Source organism: Zonotrichia albicollis, chromosome 1 (assembly GCF_047830755.1).
Source record: "Zonotrichia albicollis isolate bZonAlb1 chromosome 1, bZonAlb1.hap1, whole genome shotgun sequence".
NCBI classification, from domain to species: domain Eukaryota; kingdom Metazoa; phylum Chordata; class Aves; order Passeriformes; family Passerellidae; genus Zonotrichia; species Zonotrichia albicollis.
This window is the reverse complement of record NC_133819.1, coordinates 98,246,225-98,269,428: the sequence shown is the minus strand read 5'-3', so window position 1 is coordinate 98,269,428 and position 23,204 is coordinate 98,246,225. Positions and strand designations below refer to the sequence as shown.

The 23,204-nt window shown below is 33.6% G+C and overlaps 1 protein-coding gene across 4 annotated transcripts in view; it reads right to left on the bottom strand.

The window, feature by feature from the left end:
* The window catches only part of RTTN (rotatin), a 79,952-nt gene that overhangs the window by 33,912 nt on the left and 22,836 nt on the right, over positions 1–23,204 (bottom strand). For 2 of the 4 annotated variants that reach the window (XM_074547875.1, XM_074547890.1), the window contains 17 exons: positions 22,187–22,306; positions 20,287–20,426; positions 19,868–20,039; positions 18,840–18,939; positions 17,746–17,834; positions 15,537–15,654; positions 15,175–15,271; positions 13,988–14,056; positions 13,468–13,656; positions 12,545–12,784; positions 11,008–11,152; positions 10,063–10,217; positions 8,598–8,817; positions 6,790–6,918; positions 5,416–5,523; positions 4,627–4,785; positions 3,216–3,287 (listed from right to left, as the gene is read on the bottom strand). In XM_074547875.1, the coding sequence (XP_074403976.1) occupies positions 3,216–3,287; positions 4,627–4,785; positions 5,416–5,523; positions 6,790–6,918; positions 8,598–8,817; positions 10,063–10,217; positions 11,008–11,152; positions 12,545–12,784; positions 13,468–13,656; positions 13,988–14,056; positions 15,175–15,271; positions 15,537–15,654; positions 17,746–17,834; positions 18,840–18,939; positions 19,868–20,039; positions 20,287–20,426; positions 22,187–22,306 (2,322 nt within the window). The remainder of the gene's footprint in view (positions 1–3,215; positions 3,288–4,626; positions 4,786–5,415; positions 5,524–6,789; positions 6,919–8,597; positions 8,818–10,062; positions 10,218–11,007; positions 11,153–12,544; positions 12,785–13,467; positions 13,657–13,987; positions 14,057–15,174; positions 15,272–15,536; positions 15,655–17,745; positions 17,835–18,839; positions 18,940–19,867; positions 20,040–20,286; positions 20,427–22,186; positions 22,307–23,204) is intronic. The other 2 variants (XM_074547887.1, XM_074547882.1) reach the window with 2 other exon arrangements.

Below are 23,204 nucleotides of genomic sequence, written 5' to 3'. Positions count from 1 at the left end.
ATTTTACAAAAGCTGTCATGATTTAGCAAAATCAAACAGCTATTTATGTCCTGATAAGTGTGCTAACAGTTAGGTCAGAACTCATGAAAAGCTGTAAATGAGTGGCTTCGAGACAGTAAATGTATCAGTAGACTTTACAATTTTAATGTCTCATTTATTTCTACTTACAGGTACTAAGCAATGAAAAAGTTTTCCTTAGGTAAAAACAACACTTAGATAAGACTAAATATCCTGAAAAAGTCCTCCTGCCCTGAAGTATACCATCATTATGCTACATCTAGCTATGTCAATCTTCTGTGAAAAAAGATTATTGTAGAAAACAAGACATAACCAAAAAAATTCTCCTTGAAGTATGGTTTTCAATTATTTCTTTTCAAATACTGACATCAGGGAAAATTTGCTAGAGCAGTGGATTCATACCTTAAGATAATGGATTCTAGTCATATTTCAAATAACAGTTTAAGTTGACTACCTTTGTTAAATATTTCTTCAGTGTTTTCCATGTTAACACAAAACCCAAAAAGTTTTATTAAGCTACATATAGTCTGGTTTAGACTGACCATAAAAATTAGAAATGCAAAGAAGGCAGAAGAACTCAAAAATTCAAATCAATTACATTCAGGAAGGTAGTTTTAGAGCGCATCCTGCAATAGTTCAAAAATATATTAGTTAAAATTATGGAAAGAAAAACTTTCAGTGCTAGTTAGAAACTTTCTCTGGCAGTGAGGAGAGAGCAGAGCTGGATCAACTGAAAATAAGTAATTTGAAAACACTATTTATCCTCAAGTGACTCTTCCTCAAACCCTTCATTTACACTGGATACAAGTTTATTTCCCAATTACAAAAATGAAACCCAAAACCAGATACAATAGAAGCAGTAATACTGTTTTGTATTACAAGATAAGTTATCACCAAAATTTTAGATTGTTACTCTCATTTCTCTTTGGTTTCTGTAATGCAAAAACTATTTTCACTACTTGCCTTTTACATCAGCTAGTGGAGAATGAGATATGCTGAACAGTTTGAGGCACAATGCAGCATTTCAAGTAAACTATTTATGACGAATTATAAAACAATAATAATACACTGTCAGCAATAGACTTAGACTGTATTGACTATGACAAGTGCAAACTTAGGAAATGCTGAGAAATTTAGTCCAAATTTTACTGCCCAGGATTGTCTTTGCCACTTTCAAAAGCCATGACAGATACTTTATTGTACAGTGGGGGGGCCTTGAAAGAGTTACTCATCAATTACATTGACAAAGTGCTCTCACTTCAGCAATCTTTATACAACACAGTCTGCTGCACTCTTAGAGTGCTTCACACAGGTTGGCTTGACTCATGACTAAAGAGCAGCGTAGGAAATTTTTTAAGTAACATAGCAAAATGAAATATTATAAAGCAGATCAACTAGACAAAAGTAACATTAGAGAAATTCTCATGAAGATACTGGCCTGCGAACTCTATTTCTACTTTTTTTTCCAGTCCTATATGCCTAAGGAATAAAATAGTAATGTTCTAATTTGGCTATAGCACTGTATTCCTACTATTCGCCAAGATCCATTTAATAGCTCTCCTTTTCTTCCTGGCACTAAAGGAAACAGACAAGTCACATTATTCAGTACAAAGGAAAAAAGTTACTCTGAAATATAAAATTTTATCCTGGTGGTATGTTACAGTTTTAATTGTTGTTTTTATTTTGAACAGTTTTAATTTACCAGTAACCATGAAGTGTTTTTTGATAACATCTTTCAGCATGAACGCTTTTTAAGTGATGAGCAATTTCCATTAAATGCGGTTCTTAATAAGAATCACATTGACTCAAAGCTTCTCTTAATTGCACTGGAATTCATCCAGAATTGTGCAACTGGATTCAATTTTTGTCACCTCACCATAGTAATTGAATTTTTTTATAAAAGGCTAAAAAGCAACTTTTAATAGAGTCTATATTGACAAGCTACAATGGCTGCCCTCTTGTTACCCCCTACTATTATGAATTTAGGCAATTACTATTTATATTGATAAATTAGAAGTACTAAGACTGAAACAAGGGCCAGATTTGTAAAATTGCTTCCACATCTTCTTTTATGATTACATGTAAAGAAAAGATGAGACATTCTGTATAATTCAACTCCAAGAAATAGCATAATCAATTTTGGGTGCAGCTGAATCATAGATAACTTATCCTAGTAAAACAGCTGGAATGCTTTTCAGCACTAACTTGATCTTTTGCAGAAAGGAACATATTAAAAATAATATTTGCTGCATCAGCAAATTTCTTCAAAAACTAATATACACTGTTCCCATACAGGTAATCTCACACACTGAAAGGAGCAAGACAGACATTAAAAACAGAAATGAACATCACAAAAAAATTTTAAAATTGCAAGCTAAGATCCAAATATCCTGATGTACAATGAACCAGACTTGCTGAGAGTAAAATAAGATGACTGACTCAAGCACAGAACTGTAAAAGTCTCCAGGGCATCTTATCAATTTAAAAAATATCTGATAAGGGAAGGTAAAGAGAGATAGACTCCTCTCACTGGTATCCAGTGACAGAAGAAATGGCGTCGAGCAAAAACTAGAGGAAATTCTATTTAAACCTAAGGAAAAAAACTCTCTATCTGAGGGTAACCAAACATGAGAACAAGTTGCCAGAGAGACTGTGGAGTCTCCACTCTTGGAGAAACTCAAAATCCAACTGGAAACAGCCCTGAGCAACCTGGTCTAAAGTTCCCTTCACTTTGGGAAAGCGGTTGTCTTCAAGAAGCATTTAAATTGACTTAAGTGACAAACTGCTTCGTGCTTCTTTCAAAACATTTTATAAACATCACATTAACAGAATTTCCTCTTCCTCATGCACCTCAAATCATGTTTTACCTGCATTTCAAGTGTGAGTAAAATAAATTATCAATTTCCATCCTAAAACATTAATTATATACCATATAAGTAAGCAAGTTTCCTAGCAACCCAAAGATACTACATTCATGAAATGCAACATATATGTAATCTAAATTTGGTTGTTTTATTGAGCTTGCTGAAAGTTTGAGAGAAGTTTGTCTATTCATTTATTTCTCTTTCCAAAATGTAACCTTAGACATGTAATTTTTTAAGTTCCTATTATACAGGCATTCTGACACAACTTTTCATATCGAATGACATCTCTCTATGACACCACGACTTTTGTTATCAAATTTAATAGTCACTCACTTGCCAAATACAGTCTTTCCTGTCTTCTGTAGGGATTGGAATCACAAGCAGATTTTGTAGAATAAAAGCAGCCTGAAAGAAATTAAAGCATCAATATTGCCATCTAGCCATCACAGCTCAAAAAGCCACATCAGATTGAAGAGTACTGTCTACATATTATTCCACTGCTTCAGATATATGCTGAAATACACAGAATTCTCATGTTCATGCTGGGAAAAAATAATTAGAAGGATATAACTTCCAAGTCCTCAAACTTCACTTACAAGAGATGTCATTAGAGCATGGCCAAGAGCAGGCTGGTATAAAAAAAGACAAGGAAAAGATGGGATGGAAACCACAAGGAAAAAAATTTATTTATAAAATACTTTCATCACTGTTCCAGCAGAGTCAATTGTACAGAACAAGCATTACAATTACTAGGGGGAAAATTCCTGAACAGAAAAACCTAGATAATTGTTTATAATTAGTCACTCCATTGTCCTTATGTATTGGGGTTTTTAATTATTAAAAAATAATTGGGACAATGTGGTGAACCCATTAGGACAGAGACATGTTGAAAATATTTTCCTTTTTATAAATACACAGCATGTTTGTTTTTCTAATTTATATTACACACACTTCACATGTCTGTGCATGGATTGAGATTCCTTTTTTATATTTTGTCAATCTTTTGTCAATGATGTGACTTAAGAGACAATAATTTGGAGTAAAATAAAATAATGAAGGACACATTATCAAAGGCATTTTAAGACATAATTTCAAATATTACTTTGGAAAATAAAATTAGTTAAGCAGTAGAGCTGGGAAAAACACAAGTCACCAAGTGTCAGAGCTTTTATTTCTTATTGATTAGAACAGAAGGAAAATTTTACAACTAGAACTGTAAAAAAATGCAAATAAAATGTACAGATCTTAAACTCATCAATATACAATGCTATGTGTAGTTCTACCATAGTATAGACCTTCAGTTCTCACCAGTAAACCTTAGTGCTTAGATAAATTAGATATTTCAGGTCTGCAATGAACATATATTTCCTGCAGATCAGGTGATGAGTTTGTACCAAAGCATTCATAAATGTTACAAAGCAGTCATTAAAATCACGCTGATTAGTTATGCTTTAGCAACTTATTTATCTTACTGAGTAAGCTTTAGAAGTTTTTTTGAGTTCACTTTTATTGTTTGTCATTTCTCTTTTGAAATAAGTAATCTGTGTTTGCTCCTTTTTATGCAATTCCTAAATAAGCAGCTAAACATTTATATTAAATCACGTAGTGTTTAACTTACAAAGCAGCAGATGCTGTGCAGCATCAGATAATGATATATACAATAAAAAATAAAAAATCTTTTTTCTCCATAATCAAAATCCACAAATTGACAATCTACAACAGCAGAAGGACACAAGAAACATACCTCCCTGCGAACCATGCTACATTCAGATTGATCCAGAAGGATGTTTATCACCGTTCCCCACAGGCCTCCTGAAATATTCTGGCAGCTTTCTGCTAAAGCAATACATCCCATTTCAAGAGATGTAAGAGCTGATCCTATTCCAAGTGCTGTAAATCTGACCTAGTACATGCAAGCATAACAGAAAGTGGTATTTCTTACAGTAATTAGCAATACTTTTTTTTATTATTAAGTTGTATCAACTGAATCTGGAGCTTAAGAGAATAATTTCAAAAGTAACAACCTCTTTTCCTGTATTTTTCTTGCTCTCTACTCACAATCATAACTAAATTCACTTGTGTTTATTCGCAAAGTGAATAAACAAAATTATTTTGAAGTATTCAAAACTAAGCAAGATAATCTTTAATATTCTTCATATTTTACCACTTGAAAATAAGTCCATTTAACAAACTCATAATTTAACAGATTCCATTAAATACATTTGCTCTGAATTTTTAGATCATGTAAATGTTTCTGCTTTGCAGCTAAGTTACAGCAATGACAAGAAAAACTGCCAATGAATCATGACAGTGAGTGACTAATGAAAGCACAAGACACAAGGAAGGATTTCTTAGATGATGTTTATATGGAAACACTCTCCCTACTGTATTATTACTGCTATTTAGGATAGAGTTAGAAACATTTTAAATAATTCGGAACAGCAGTTCTACTATTAAATACATTAATTAATCAAAAATTTTCTAATGTTTAAAGGTCAAAATAAGATATGAAGTTAATATCACAGTAACAAACCTCAGGATCTCTATCTACCCATAAAGGAACCAGCCATGCCAGACCTAGATGTGACAGAACTTGCTCTTCACCACTATCATACGGCAAAGACCAAAGAGATATCCAGTCCTGATTAGCAAACAGAAAACAAATTAAGAAATTATTTTTTAAATCTTTCAATCCATACCAGTGTACTAACAGTGTGAGCTACCAACAACTACTAAAACAGCTTTGTGTAACACTAATTGCACAGAGGAAGGATAATTTTGTATTTCTCTCTCCATAAGGATTTGACACTAAATCACATGATTGTAAACAACAGCCCGGTTTTAAAATTTCTTTGAGACTAAAAATTATTAGTACAGTCTCAACAGTAAAACTGCCATAAACACAGAGTATGACTTAGAAACACAAGAAAATAAAACTTATCATTATGCTAGCAATGATATTTAAAAAATCAAGTCCACACCTTCATCTATGCATTTATGATCTAAGTCTTTGGAGCCTGCTGTCTCCCTGCAGTGTACTTAAAGCTCTGTCCCCTCCCAATTTTAATAAACTCTTCCAGTACCTAGTATCTTGAAAAAGGAGTAGAGAGCTGAAGAAAGAGGCACCTGGAATTTGGAGAAGCAGGTATACTGCAATTTCTAGTTACATGTGTGCTTGATCATAAAGAAAGGTTTTCATTTGTGGCTATCACAGATATTAGGAAGACTGGATTTTAATTCTTTAAAATAATACTTAATTGTTGAATTTGCTTCAACTGCTTCATGATAAAGGCTATCTTACTAAACTGGCAAATCCAGCCCTCAAACATGTACATGAACACAAAGCACAGTATGAATTTTGCCAGTATATAATGATAGCTCCTTTTATCTGGCAATCCTTTTTCCATGTATGTACATATTCTTTCATATATACACACACACACAATTGTGAAAGTCCTATGTACATAAATATTTAAACAGAGGTTAGAAAGCCTGTTGTCTGTGAGGCTGAAGAAATAATGATGTTATAAATTTAGGAATTTATTCATCCTATAGAAAATCCCAATGCTTCATTTTTTATAAAAAGGAAATGACACTTATTCTGAAAGAAGGCCTTTCAAAATCCACGGAATTATTTACAAACCAATTTCATTTTGTATACTATAGTCTATCCTGTACATTTATCTATGATTATAGACCAAATGAGATCAATGTGGGGTTTTTTTGTCTTTTGTGCTTCTAGTTGAAAGGGAAGGAAGAGTTGGTCTGGTTTTAGCAGGATTAAACTCTCAGTTGGAGAGTACCATTCCTAAATCATGACAGAAAGTTATCTTTGAACTCCAGCAGTTGAAATCTCTGTGCATAGCCCTCACCAGTGATGAGATAAGGACAACTGGAATGCACTCACCATATGCTTGGCTTGAGCCATCATTTCGTGAGACAAGTGAAGCAAGCAAAGGACTGTGCTTTTTGTCACACCTTTTCCCATGAAGGACATGGCATTTCCCCCCCACTCAACATAAAATGATGAGATGACCTAAGAATGGAGGAACAAGTTCATGTAAGCTTTACTGTAAACAGCACACAGAGTACCAACTATCTTACACACTAAATCATTATTTAAACTCATGAAAGTTGACAGATTTCTAGCTGAATTTTAACAATTTCTTTATTTCTGAGTCATTTGGTCATGTCATGGGTTCCTATACACTTAAACTTCTGAACAACTGTAGTTTTTGATTTATTCAAATGAAGAATATAGTCAAGCTTAATAGTAAGCTCTAAGCTGAATAGAAACCTGAAAGTTTCTTTTCAAGGAGCTGAAAGTTCATTTATTTTCTTTTTTTTTTATTTTCTTTTTTTCTTTTGGTTTTCTTTTGCTATGTTTGGAATTAAAAATAAATTTTCATTTCAAAATTCAGTGTTCACGAGAAAGTGTCATTTATATACTTCATGGTGATTTGAAGAAATGTATCAGTTTTCTATATCAAATGCTAATAAACAGAAATAAAGGTCAGTGGATCTTAACATAAAATAAAGTGTCTGACCAAGTAAGTAACCGTATTAAAAGCATATTAAAAGACATGCTGCTTTCAACAAAATATGCCCCAAAATACTTTGTAAAAAAATAATCATCTTGGAAGTTACACTTCTAGATTTATTTTTCTCCACAAAAACACAGTGATTTAAATCACTGCATTTCTGCTCTTGTTCTTCCTTTCAGTGTCCCAGCCCACAGAAGTTTTCTTAATACTCACTTTCTCCATTCTTCTCCAAAAGACACCCACATTTACTTTCATATTTAGGCCAAATAAAACTGCCTAATTCTTCTCAACAAGAGCTTACACACACAAGTTCATTGCATGCCATAATATTTATTATTATTTTCAGCAGTAATATTCTTTCATTTGCATGACAACATCTATAACCTTAGTGCCATTTTTAGTCTACACTTCAAGTGACAGAGCTCATCTTATCAAACAGGTCTAAAATGTTTATTTCCTTCTACTCAAGACATCTTGGCAAGTTAAGGCCCCTAAAACTATATCTTTTCTTCATCAGATGTATTGGTATTTGAACTAAAAATTTCTAAAAGTGCACTACTGAAGATGTTAATTCTGTTTAACAGAAAGACAGCATTATGCTTTTCCTTTTAAGAAGGCTGGAGTTTTCAAAAGACATTAATTTTAGGAGCAGAAGCTAGCTGTCTAACACATCCATGCACTTGGAATACATGAAGAACACTGAAAATAGAATGAAATTTTGTCTTTCAAACAACTGCAGCCCCTTGAATTACCTCTTTTCTGCTTTCTCTGTGTCAACAATCTACTCAACAAGCTATTCTCCCAGACCACCTTTCATATGTGGATTTTGCCTGGGGGAAGTTATCTTGGATTTTTCCTCTTGGAGTTTCAGTTATTAAAAACACCAGATATACTTTTTATCTTGCTTAAAACTTCAGTTACTTTGTATTACCTCTTAAACCAATGATGAAAGCACATGCGATACAACCAATCTTCACAATTACAGACACACATCACTCAATCTAGTCTCCATATCATTCCTACTTACTTAGCAGGAAAAAGCATCCTTCCCACACCTATTGCTACTGACAACATTCACTAAAAGTACACTGTAAAAAGCATAGTATCATTAATTATACAGTTCTTTACCAGCATTCAAACCAAAAGCTAAGTAAGAACATAAGCTACTCACCTCAAGTAGACCTGTTAAATATTTTTTACAAATTGTGACAGGATCAACTGCAGCAGAATAGGTACTCCAGCCTGGAAGTGCAGTAACATGAACCATTCCTTGTAATGTTCTCTCCAGTGATGGGAGTCCATAAAAATGTGGTGCATCTGTTAGCCTTAAGCACTGAAGCAGCTTCAGAGCCAGCTCTGTTCTGAATGAGCCAGCAAGTTCCAAGCTCTCTCTGGTTTAATTGTAAAAAAGCAAAACAGATGAACCATCAATATGAAGCTGCTACAAAGAATCATTTTGAAAAAGGCCAATGCCTGATTCTTCTTACTGTTAGCCTGTGAGGCTCAGCATCTCAATTACTTAATATTACATTATGCAAAGAGTAATATGAAATCAAATTTGACATTTCTAGCTTTTCCTTGGTTCTGAAAACATTGCATCTGATTACAATGAAGTAGCTTAACTAAAAAAGACAAATGAGATATAACTCTTTATTAAGGAACATGCTAAACAAAGAGCAAGAGCTTGAGGACAATGGATGACACATTGAGAAGAGCTGCAAAACTCAGCAGTTCCAGAATCACACAGTGTCTTGAATATCCTAAGTTGGAAGAGAGAGACAAAGATTATCAAGTCTAACTCTTAAATGTATGGCCTGTTACACTTATGTTCATTCCGATTCAAGAGACAAGTTTAAAACATTTTCTGTAAAACACAATAAATCTAGAATTAAGTAGATTAAAAAAAACAGGAGTGTGAGATACATAACTAGCATGGATTTCTATAATATGCCTTTTTCGCACTGACAAAGCTTTTAGAAAATAACCAAGTGGAAATAATGAAAAAGATATAATTTTGAAAATATTTTCACAATATACACAAAGGTATATTGTGACACTAAACAATCAAATATTATCTTAAACTGAAATTTTATTAGCTCTTAAGATACATTTGGATGGAGAGATTTATTGTGGGAAAAGTTTTATGAGAAATTTGAAGAAAAAATAATTTAAATTTCTGTATTTGCTCAATTGACAGAAAAAGGTTAGAACTTCATGCTAAAAGTAGCTGTTGCAAATAGGCCAAAAAGGAGTTCAATGAAAATAAGCATTTATTGCTGTTTCAAATATTTCAATGTTTTACTTTGCTATAAATACATGCTACAAAATCAATGCAGTCACCATTCGCTCATGCAAATTTGCAGCAGCGAAATAGCCCATCTCCTCCATGCAATCCATTTAATTATCCACTTGCTAAGTGACCACTAGCACATTCTCTTTCAAATTTCCTGGTTCATTTCCTGATTTTACAGTCAAAAGGAATATCCAATGTTGATTTTCATTTCTAGAGTGTATATTCATGGTTCAGAGCAATTGAGCCATGATGTAACAACATTCAAATTGTGACCAAAATTCAGCAGCAATAGCTGCTATGATGCCTGGTCAGAATGACAGAGGCAGGTCCATTTGCACTGTACCTGTCAGTCACAGACATGGAACAAACTAACAAGAGGTTAAAAAGACGAATGAGTTCTTTATCCAGTCGTTGCCTGACAGCAGCCTGTGTTTCATCCATTTCATCCTGCACTTGGGATTCTGGTCGCACCAGAAGGCCCGTAAGGGATTTTGGCTGCTAAAAGAAAAGAATAAAAAATACAGTCACATACGGCATTGTTTAAATCCTCTTTTAATGCCTTCATTAAAGCAAATTTTTTTCTGTTGAGAACTTGCAAATCACACACATTATAAAGCAGAAATGCCATGATTACTTAAGTAAGAAGCAACTGCAACAAGTTTAGTGAAAAATTCCTATAATCCTACCACTAACTTGAATCTTGAATCTACTAAATGCCATAAAAGAATCTACTGCTAAGGCCTTTCAAGTATCCTGGCATTAAGAAGACAGTGTATTATGAAGGTTGAAAGAAAACTCAAAAGTAATACAGCAGTAGCCAGCAATAAAAACCAGATCACAAAAACTCAGAAAACATAGTAACAAAATTAGTTCAGGCTGCATTTTGGACTTCCTAGCTGCTTGAAAGACTTCATATCAAATGGCTTTAAGGTTTTATATTAATGTATTGAATGGGTCATACTTAAAACAACTTATAGATTTCCCAGGTAGCGATATAATTTGAAGTATCTGTAGTCTTATAAGTAACTGAAATTAAGTCTACAAGCATTTTTCCACAAATGCTAAGACTGTATTTGCAAATGGGAAAATGCAAGTGCATGCAGACTGTATTTAACACAGTATACCCTTTGTAAGACAGTGGATGCTCTTCCATGTTGCAGAGGTAATACATTCATAGCTGGGTAGCCAAGCACACCCCCATGCAGCTCTGCAGGAACGCACACGTGTGTGCAAATACAATTGTGTGGTCAATCAAATCATGCAAGTATATACACAACCCCATTCTTACATTTTTAAGCAATGATTTCAAGATCCACTTGAGATGGTCTGACTCCAGATTTGATTTCTGCTCTCTAAGCAATTTGTTCAAAAATCTTAGGACATCTACCAAAAGCTTTTCATCTTCCACTGAAGCTGGAAGCACTTGTAGAAACCTGCAATACAAATAAAAGTTTTCATACTTGCACCTTTATAAAAGAGCATTTAAAATCTCAGGCTAATAGGACTGGAGTTAAATTATAACTGCAAATGTTAAATTATATGGAGTAAATACGTATATTATATATATAACAAATATGGCACAGTATTGGCCCATGATACACCAATATATACAATATACTGTTAATGTTTTTATTGTTATGCAAAATAGTTATGGAATTTTTAAATCTATTTACATATGTTAATAATGGAATTCTCTTTAGTAAACTGTGGAGAAATCTGAGCAGGGTCACATAGGAAATAAAAAGTTAATTATATATTAAATATAAGCATTTGAAAATAATAGCAACGTTTACCTATATATTTCAAGAAGCCCTTATTTTAAATATAGAATTTTAAATATTTGATGGCTTTGTTCATATAAATTGCAAGATCACATAATCTTTGAGATTGCAAGGGACTTGCAGAGGTCACCTGTTCATGCCACCCTGCCTATGAAGAGACACATGCAGCTGGTTGCTCAGGACAGTGTCCCGGAATCTTTTGAGTAACTCCAAGGACACAGATGCTCTGTGGGCAACCTGTGTCTGTGTTTGGTCACCTTCACAGTAAAAAAGTGCTTCCTGACATTCACAAGGATTCTCTTGTATTTCAGTTTGTGGCCATTCCTTCTCTCACTGGACACCACTGGAAAGAGTCTGGCCTCAACTTCTCTTCTGGGTCTTGTACACATTGATAAGATCCTCACTCTGAGTATTCTTTCCTCCACATTTATCAGTCCTAGTCCTCTCATTCTTTACTCAAAGAAAAGATATTCCCGTCTTTCATCATCTTTATGGTTCTTCATTGGACTCTCTCCAGTATGTGAGCTCCATATGATTCTCTCGTATACTGGCAAGTCCAAAACTGGACCCAGAGCTCCAGACTGGTGCTGAACAGAAGGATCACCTGCCTCAACTTGCTGATAGGACTGCCCCTAAAGCAGCCTAGGATAACAATTGCCTTTTTTACTGCAAATCAAACTGCTGGTTCATTTTCACCTCGATGTGCCACAGGACCCCAGGCCCTTTTCTGCAAGGTTGCTTTCCAGCTTGGTTCACCCCAGAGGCATGGGCTTGCTCTTCCCCAGGTGCAGCACTCTGCACCTCCCCTTGTTGAGCTGCCTAAGGTTCCTGTCAGCCCAGATATAAATAGATATCTAATATATAAATATACAGACATATGATAGGTAGGTAGGTAGACAGATAGATGTGTGTGTATATATATACATATCTATCAGAATCAGAGATGCATTGACAATCAATTCCCTAAAGTTAAAATACAAAAAGTAAAAATATTACCATTTTAGTACAACAATCTTTAATGGATTCTTGTATTAAATACCTTACCTGTTCATTGCTTTCTGCCAAACAAAGCTTTTCAAAGTGGTTCCACAAGGCCCAGAACTGCATTTTAATGCAAGTCTGTCATTCAGGACATAGAAGCTGAGCCTAGTGAGAGCAGTTCTAACATCCCTATGGGATGCTGCCTGAATGATCAAACTAAGACAATCCTGCAGTCCATAGTCTGTGTGAGTTATTTTCAATATGAGAATGTCTTCCGAGGAAAGTTTTAGCGAGTCTAAAAATCTGAAAAGGCATAGAGAAAAATTATTAACAGACAGTATCTTTACAAACTGTTTCAGAGAGTGCTGACTTCTTCCCCTTCCTGCTTAACTGAGAAGATAAAAGAGAAATTAGCTCAAAACATCATTTTTGTTAGCCAATTCTTTCTTGGCTAACCCTTCAAAAAAACCAAACCAAACAAAAAATTAAAACCAAAAACAATGCCACTGCATGTTAATCATGAGCTGTTTTGAGTTCTTTGGAAAAATGATACCTAAATACTAGTTCTTAATAGAAGAATATTTATTTGAAATCTAAACCTTCAAAAAAACCAAGAGAAAGTCATGCAACTTTATAGCTGGGGGTCTACATAGTAGGAAAAACAAGTCAGTACCCTAAGAAACCCTAATGACTATAAAGAAAAACAGCCACAGATCTCATTTAAAATTGTTTGGAATTAGCCTGACTATCAATGAAAGTTAGATCAAGCTCCAGACTTCATGTAAAAATGCAATTTAGGTAAAACATTAGCTGTGACAACATACCTTCATCCTCTTGGGATGTGATCCTTTACATTTAAATGACAGCATTCTCAAACAACTAACAGCTTGAACTGCTGTTTGAAGTTGAAAAGCTATTTAAACTTCATGAAACACTAATTTAATTGAGATATATTGGGACTTAAAATGTAAGATAAAATGGCTCACGTTTCTGTTTCCTTCTCATAATTTACCAGCTGCAGTAGATTTTCAATGCCATGGTACCATGACAGATTCCAAGCCATCTTAAGCATATCTGCCACAGGTTTCATAGCCAAGCACTCAGAAGACAATGGCACCACGACAGTATTAGGGCTTACTACATGATGAGCAGTGATCCTGACTGGGAGATGGTACCTAAAAATACACAAATAACAATAACAATTTTTTTGAAAGTGGTTGGTGAGAATTTATTTGTTTGCTCATTTTTAAATTAAATGCTCTATTATGATCAGCTTGTAAGTTTGCAAATGAAGTTTTTGAAACTCTTTCACAGAGAACAAAGACATGGAGAAAAAAAATCCCTATTTAAAAACACTGATTTCATCATCATAAAAATGCTTTGATCAAGGTTTCCCTTCATTCTACCACTTCCATACTTCAGGAAGGACAGCAAATGGAAATCAGCAGTTAACTGTAAAACAATCAAAACCAATGACCCAACCAACCAGCCAGCACCCACACTTACCTTCTAACAACAGCAACAGGTAAACTGAAGGCAGGTGCCTCGTTATTATTACTGGTTATGCCATCAGCCCTGCAAGAGATTAAGTCATAATTATTGTGCTCTATTTTAAGATTTGATTTTCTCCTAGTATTACACACGTTATTTCCTTATTTCTCTCTTTAGCCAAATCTGAAGTAACCCATTGGTGAATAATTTGTATTAATAAACAGTATTTCTACATAATTATCCAATATTAAGATATTTCTTAAATCACACACATATGGAATACTTATAGAAGATGTACTGTACATTAAAAACTCCAAATACTTGTTTCCTTTTTTCTGTTAGAGAAAAACCACACATTACAAGTATTTTCAGTATATTTCACAAGTGTGAATTCTAAAAGCACATTTTTGCACACACATGCAGCTTTTAAATGATAAAATACTGTAAGCTGAGGTCTGAAGACAACTGCGACAGTTAAAGCAAAGGTAAACAGAAGAATTCTAATTAAGTTTAAAAACCATGTCTACAGCTAGATATTTGATTTGTGCAGTTTCCATTCATGGAAAAGATGGATTACAGACCAATCAAGGTTTTTTGAAAAATAAAATTAACACTAAGGTATTCAGAGTGTTAGAGGGCTTGCAAGGGTTTTTCAGGATGGAGAGGCGAGAATGTTGACCTTATGTTCAGAAGGCTTGATTTATTATTTTATGCTATATATTACATTATTACTATGCTAATAGGAATAGAGAGAAAAGCTCTCAGAAACTTGCTAAGAATAGAAAAGGAATGAATAAACAAAGTTCTGTGTTCAGGCAGAAAGCAAAAACAGCTCTGCCGTGAGTGGTCAGTAAATCCAAACATCCACAGGAGACCAATCACAGATCCACCTGTTGCATTCCACAGCAGCAGATAACCATTGTTTACATTTTGTTGCTGAGGCCACAGCTTCTCAGAAAGGGGAAAAATCCTAAAGAAAGGATTTTTCACAAAAGATGTCTGTGACACAGAGTGCAAAAATATGCCATGTAAGCCTTCAGAGCATGTAATTCAGTTATTGAAACAATCTGGACTGTAAGTATGAAATTTTGGATCTACAAAAGTTTGGAGCATAACTTGTCTGGAGATAAATAAAATTTATTTCTATTAAAAACTTAAAATTTGTCTAGACATTATGCTATGAAATAAGTGGATTTTCATACCATGTTTCTGTTCTTGCTATTTCATCAAACAACAGAAGACAAAGCAATACTGCAGCTTCAATTAAAACAGCACGATCACTTTGGAGTATCAGGGAAACTGAATAAAGATATTTAAAAACATGTTAGAAAAAACTGATAACTAATAATACATAGAAGAACACTAGTTAAAAGCAACGGCTTTCCACAGTTTCCTGCCAACACTTTCAACACATGCCACAATATAGGAAAACTAGCACACAGTTATTTCTGTTTTAAATATGAGAATCTGATACCATGAAGTGATCCAAAGTTCTTAAGAAGGTATTTAAGAAAGTATCTAACCATCTTTTGACAGGGGCATTACATGCAAACACAGTTCTCACCTCTGAACAGCAAAAGTAGTAGAGAAGGCTGCTGTGCTAGGGACAGGCGAACAACTGGGTCAGCACACACAATTTTGCGTAGGAGTATCAGACATGGTACCACTAAGGATTCCATAAGCTACAGGAACAGAGAAAAAGATTGAATAAATACAATTATCAGTACAATTTATTATGGTACAATTAACACACACTGTCCCACTATTAAGCAATATATTCAATCATTTGTGAAAGAGAAGTCTAGAACTTCCTTAGACAAGCATATTTCAGTTAGATGACAATCTCATTTTCTTAAGAAAATATTTACTTGTTGATTCATTTTACTATTAATTGATGGTAATTTTATTGGTCGCTGGCTTCATAACAGAATTATAACATTTGCTTACAAATTATAGAATTTTAAGAAGTATAGATGCTGAAGGATTTAAAAAAACACCAAGTATTTACAACCATCTAAATTTATTAATTTTAAAAATATGTAAATAGTTTGTCATATGATACTAATTTTCTGGGTCCCAGCCTGTCAGATCATGAGAATGGAAAGCAGCTTGCTAAAAGTTTAAGTATCAATGAATGGCCAAAAATACAACCAAAGTCACAGCTCCTAAGAATGAGAAGAGAGTATTTCTTTCACAGTATCATTACCTATGAGCTTCTGCTTTTAAAATTTGTTTTGTAAACAGCATCAACAAATACATTTCATTTTCATTCCACATGAATGAAAGCCCCTACTTACTTAGTATGGAAAAAATATCTTTTGCACAATTATATATAAAGCCTTATTTAGATGCTGATTTTTATTTCTCTACTTCTTTTATTTTCTTTCCTCAATGGCCACTTTTCTAAGAACATGTAGGATTTTTTTTTATTTTTCTTTGATATCGATTTTATGATTAAATAAAAAAAAAACATTCAAGGGGAGAACCAAAGATCTAAACTAGATTCCTTCAGGACAGTGTCCTAATGTCACAGGCCCTAGAGAGTTGTTGCCTGAGCCCTTCCTGGATTAAATTAAACTTTAAAATAATATTTTTAGCCCTTTATAAAGTTCACCCTAGACCCTTACTTGATTATGAAGAATCTGCTCAGGGCAATATATTTCCCATGCTTGTCCTTCTTTATTATTGAGCAATATCTATTCACTACCCAAACCAAAACAACAGTTGCATTACTTTCTCTCTCTAAACAAGGTACAATAAAACTGACATAATAAAAACCAATGCAACATTCAGAAACCTGAGGAACCCAATATTTCAATTTCTTCAACTGTATTAGAACAGTTTACTTCTACACAGTACTTCTATACAAGAGATCATAAATTGGACAAAACATTCTTTAATGCCATAGAGATAATCTTAGATACTGACAATATGAGGGAAGAAACTGCTGTTTCTGAAGAAGTAATTTTCATTAGTGTGACAAAAAAAAAAAAAGAAGTCCACTAAATATCAAGCAGTTCTTTTCTCTAGAACATTTTTGGAAAAAAAGTCATTATTACAAGAAAATTCTCATGATTTCTTAAAAAAACTCAAGATTTCAACTGCTGGAATGCAGTAACAATACTATTCAAGAAGCCAAAAAACTTTATCTATTGAAGTTACATTGAGCACCTACTATAGTTTAAATGTGCTTGCATGAAAGGATTTCAAAGAATGAATTCCAGAAAAAAAAAAAAATCAAGCATCAGATTGCCCATATATTACAAAAACAGAAAGCTCCATCATCTACACCAAGAGACCCTCCCTGGTGAAGTGATCTTCTATTGGTCAGAAATTTCAGGTATAACTAAGTTATACCTGAAATTTAATCTGAATTGTTTACAATAGGACATAATGCAATTACATCTCATTTTTAATTATAATTTGCTTCAGAATTTAAGTTTAGATACAATTATACATAACATTTTGCTTTTTAATGGTCATTAACATTCTTTTGTTAAGAAAGCTTAGTAAGACTCTACTGAGAAAGCTTTCAGGGAAGTTCTGGTACATTCCAGAACCTCACCATACACAATTCTCTGGATATGTTTTCTCAATCTTAGCATTATCAAAACTAGAGCAAAATACACATTTTAATTATAATTGTTATTAACCACTTGTATTCAGTGCAGCACTAATGCACAAAGACCAGTGCTGCAAGTCTAGGAAAAGGCAGACTCCATTGCTGTCATGCTGTGCAATGCTTGCACAAGAACCTCTGACAGTACTTTTACCTTGCCATCCACGTGTACACACTCATTAAGGTAGGCCAATATCTTTTCTATCACACCTAACTTTTTCAGAATGTCATGCATTTTGGTATCTGTAGGAAAACCAAAAGATAGCAAGAATGACTGGTTTCACACAAATTTAATATAAAAATGCTTAATATTAATATTGTTTAATAAGATTACAAGCTTTTGCTATCTACAGTAAGTTTCTAATATTGCCAATCAATCAACAGTAATATAGATCTCTAGCAAGGCAAGCCTCCTCAAAGTATTTTTACCTGACTATAGGAGCCTCTTGAACACCACATTCTTAAATAAATTCCATAAATTCCCACAAGAATTTTACACTGAAAAATTACAGTAATGCCACTGTAACTCAATTTTAGTCAAACAAGGATGTCACTTCAAATATTTTAAAACACTTTAACAGTATAATATGGAATTGAAAATGGCATTTACTTAATCACCAAGAGAGTATTTTCAACTGATATCACCCTGTAGAGTAGCTAGTTTAAGAATATTCAACAACATACACAGCAAAAAGGTAAGATATTTGAATTGGTTGGGTTGGTTTATTTGTTTTTTAATAGCTAAAAAGTGATCCTTCATCTGAAATTTGTCCTGATAAAACTGTATTTTTTTCCTTCACAATTTCATCCTATGCTTTGTTTCAATTTTGAAACATCTGAAATTTTTTGCAGTCATAACTACATATATTTTGTGAGATAAAGTAGATACACTTCCTCATTTTTGTGGCAATTTTTCCAACAGTATTTTTCATATTATCTAAGATTTTACCCTCCCATGGTAAAGAACTTGCATGCTGTCATTAGAATGCAAATTCTTTGGAGAAAACATTATTGAATTAGAGTTTGAGTATATAAAGACATCAAGCTGTCTTTGAAACTCTACAGTTATGCACCAAGGGAAATAATGCTCCAAGACTGCTTACTTGCATTGCAATTCAATCACTTCTTTCTACCAAAATTAATTTTAAAAAAATTACAAAAATGACCCTTAGCACAAGCAGCAACTCAGCAAAACTTCAAGCTCCCAAATGACCAGCACATGAATACAAATTTTCTGAAGAGTTTTACCTTCTAAAATAACAACCAGCTGCTCAGCTGCAGACTTCCGTAAAACTAGGTCAACAGCATCAGAAGTCAAAATATCATACAGCTTTTCAACAGTTTCTGCCTAAAAGTAAAACAAGATTAGATTTGCATCCAGTATGCTACCATGAAACAAGGTAACCAGCCAAATTTCCTAACAGGAAGCAGAAAAGAAAAAATACATTAATTCTTTATTAGAATGTATTTGATTAGATCCTACATACATGTAAGAGGAATGGATTAGGTTACAATCTTTTTGCAACAAATCTCTAATAACTTCTGTGGAATGTGAAAACCAAACAGTTTCTAGTGCATCATAGCTGAAGACAAATAAATAAATAAATAAACAAATAAAGCCCAATTTATGTAGGACGACAAAATCTTGAGACTAAACAGAAATGCTAGAACATGCTTTAAAGTCTATAAAGGGGACTGACTTTTTAATGGCAATAGAGTCAAGCATCTAAGCATTTGCTTATCATATTGTTAATCTGAAAGTATTGAGGGGAATGAAGAAAGGAGAATAAAAGGGAGATGAGAAATCAGAAAGGTATTTCCTTGAGTCATACACTCATGATTTGCTTTACAATTTGCAACAGCAGAAATATTAAGTAAACACAGACATAATTTTGCAATCTGTGTTAAAATATTTCATATTATAAATTATTTGTTCCTGTTTTAGTAAAAATTGGTTTTGTGGGGAAAAAATCTAGAAAAAATATCTAGAAAAAAAATCAGACTATCTACACAGAATGAAATTGCTATGAACAGACCAGGACTGTGTTCTCTGCAATCAAATCTTTTCTGCAGAGAAGGAAAAAAGGAATGATTTTTTTTCTTAGTGTTGCAAATGGCAGCACAAGAACTTCTGTTTCAGTACACACAGAAAGAATACATCAACAGACTTATTTTTATGAAGCAATGCAATTTGTATGAAACACCGCAAACTTCTGAAAGTGAAAACTCAGAGACTGGACAGGTAGAAGAGCAAAATTTAGAAAGAATTTACTAACCTTAATTATTGAGTTCATTTTATCATCCAGTTTTAGCTCCATAGCTCCCTCTATAATAAATAAGTTTGAAATGCTGGAAAGGACATTACCATTCAGGCACGGGCGTTTCAGGTTTGCCCCTTCCTCATTAAGAACATGGAATGCTAAATGTTTAGCAGCTACAGAACGAACCCTAAATGAACAAATACTTAAAGTAAATATATAAAGCACTCATACTGGAAAATTTGAGCAGTACAGTTAGAAATTAATTTGTTTTAAAAGTTAATGTGGGGTGTAATTCAAAAGTTAATATAGGGTGTAATTCAATTCAGACTTTATTAATTAACCTTTCAAATCAAGACACAGCATAACATTTAGGAGAAGACATTACTGTCATCAAGATGAGAAGATGTGCTGAAAAGCTACAAAGCATTACTTACAGCTGCTTTTTTGAGAAGAGAAGGCGCAGAGCAGCCTGTAGTCTGGGAGTTCCTGGGAGAATGCCCTCTCCTTTGTCACAGGTTGTTTCACTCAAAGAGAGGATGCATTTACCTAAAGTATCTTTTGTGTCAGCATAACCCTAAGTGAAACAAACAAAAATTTACAGAATTATAAAAATCCACTTATTAACTCAGCAAAGTAGAGAAGGTAATTAATTCCATTTTTGGGTCTAAAGGAGGGTGCAGAAGAAGCAACATAAAAACACTATGCAGTTATTTTTAAGAAAACATTCAAATTTTGCAGATTAATATTCCTCTGTGAAAAAAATAATAAATGATTCTTCATATAAACTAAGGATTTCTTTACATGGTTCAGAGATGCTTTGACCCAAAGCTTCACCATTCAATCTGTTAACATAATTCTGCTCTGTAAGACCAGTTTCCATTTCAATAAACAAAATTTAGTCCCTACAAAAAAATTATTTTAAAACATTAAATTCTACCTATTTTCAGATCTTCGTCAAAGCATTTTCATACACAGACAAAAGGGAATCCGTTATATCAAGTAATGATATTGCAAACATTTTACAAGTAGAGCAAAATACAATGCATTTAAATGCATCTGGTAAACACAGACCTCTGGCATACCCTACTCTGGTATCTATTGCACAAAGCCACTATAGGCTACAGAATAGAGGGAAATTCTACTCACAAAAATTTCTCATACATTTAGCCTACATCTTATAGTAAATGCCCTATTAAATCTTTTAACTTTTTAATCTTGAATATCAATCATTTGTAAGATATATATGCTCATAACATAAAAAAGCTCTAATGATGGGTTGAGAAAGCGCTGAAATAAGCCTTCTCCCTTCTCGTTCAAATTCTCAGTATATTTCCTCTACATATTTTTTCTTTCTGAGCCATCTATTTCCAGGCCCATCTTATTTGCAATTTCTCCCCATTTTTGCCTTGATTTTTGTGCAACTTGCATACAGAGTAAAAGTTATACAAGCTACTTTTGCAACTTAGGGTAATACTGAGGTGCAGGCAATTAATGAACACACAGCAGGGAAACAAGGAAGTTGGTATAATTATTGAGTGTGATTTTTTGGGGAAAATGAAGACAAAAGGTATACTTGAATTTATTAACTAAGAGAGAAATAAGGCAAAAAAAAACAGATACCAGGCAAACACAGCAAAATACCTAATCTGGAAGACTAAGGGCAGATCACAATAAGGAAATTCCAAGTACTAGTAAAAGAACAGTAAAGAATCCAGATGAAGCAATTATGCTGAAAATCCAACGGAGAAAGGCAAAAGCTCAATTTAGATCAAGCTGAGAGTAAAAATAATGAAAATCAAATCTGTACATGTTTTGTACATGTCTTGCTGGAAACATGAAGATTAAAGCTTAAGGGATACTGCTATAATATTGGAAACAAAACCACCAAAACCAAGTATCTAAATATACTAAAAAAACAGCTTAGGCTGATTGCTATTTTGTGAGTGTGTATTTGATCAGAAAAGTATTATTACAGAGAAGCTACAGTTTTCAAATTTAAGACATGGGGGACATTTCAGTAATTATGAATGCTTTAATCTGTACTTGCATTATCCCCTGGTATCTTCAAACCTTTTAAGCCCCAGTCAGTACTGGTTCATTTATGCTACAACATTTCAAATTTCATGCACAAGTAATACCAGGCTAAAATGTGTCTACAAATTCAATGTACTAACAAACTTTACTGATATTAGGACATCTATAAAACTTTTCTTCATTTGACACCCAATAGAACAAATCTGTAGGTATGCTACTGTTTATCTATTTTCCATCTGCTACTTGACCTGATATACATGATTGAACACATCAAATTCAGATTAAAGCACTTAGAAGTACCTGTAAAACAGGAATTACAGGACAGAGGGCCTCAATAAATTTGTTCCAAGTCAATACTTCCATCATTAACCGTCCTTGCAACAGATGTATTAGAATGGCCTTGGCTGTAGAGTTCACCTGCTCAATAACAAAAAAAACCAAACCACTAATGCAACCACCAATGTGTCTAAGTCAGTTTGTCAACGCTAAAATTGAAAATCTTATACAAAAATATGTCAAAGACAAAATATTGTTACTGCAGAATGCTACACTTAAATTATCAGTTCAACTCCATATTAAGTTGTTTGAAAAGCCTCCAAGAGAAAACACACAAATAGTTCTGCCTAAAGAGCACAAAATCATTTTCTCCTTAGAACTCTGGTTTGTCTTTTCTGAAATAAAATAAATTATTACTTAAAACTTCTACACCTATTGGTCCCTCTATCCTGCAGGTAAAAGAAATTCTGTTTCGTTTCTTTCCTGACTTTGCCTTTCTGGGGCATTTTATTCCCAGTCTATGATATGCTTCTGAAGACAGAGAAAGGCAAGAGACTTAAAGCCTGTTATGTGGCCAATTCACTTTCCTGAAGCAAAGAATCAAACTAAAAAGGCTACAGAATATTTCAAGCTGTATCATAACTCATCTGAAGTTCTCTATCAAAACCAGAAAAGCCATAAGATACAGCGCTCACACTGCATTAACGTATCCAGTATATAATCTACATAACGTGTAATATTAGATTATTTACAAGCTAAGATTATTAATGCCATGGGAACATAGGAAAAAAGCCCAGCTTATCAGAATTAACTCTTATATAATAGTGTGAAAACACCTACCTTCAGCAGCTAAAACCCTGCATTTTTTGCCAGAGCTAAAAATCCTCTCACCCCAGGCAACAAGGACAGCCTGCAATAATATCGCTCTAGCCTATCTTTAGAGAAAGACTGGCTTTAGAGAATCATATGGCAAATATCAAGCCTAGCTTGAAATACAAGGTTCTTATCAATTTTTTTCTCAATGTCTAAAAGGTTGAACTGA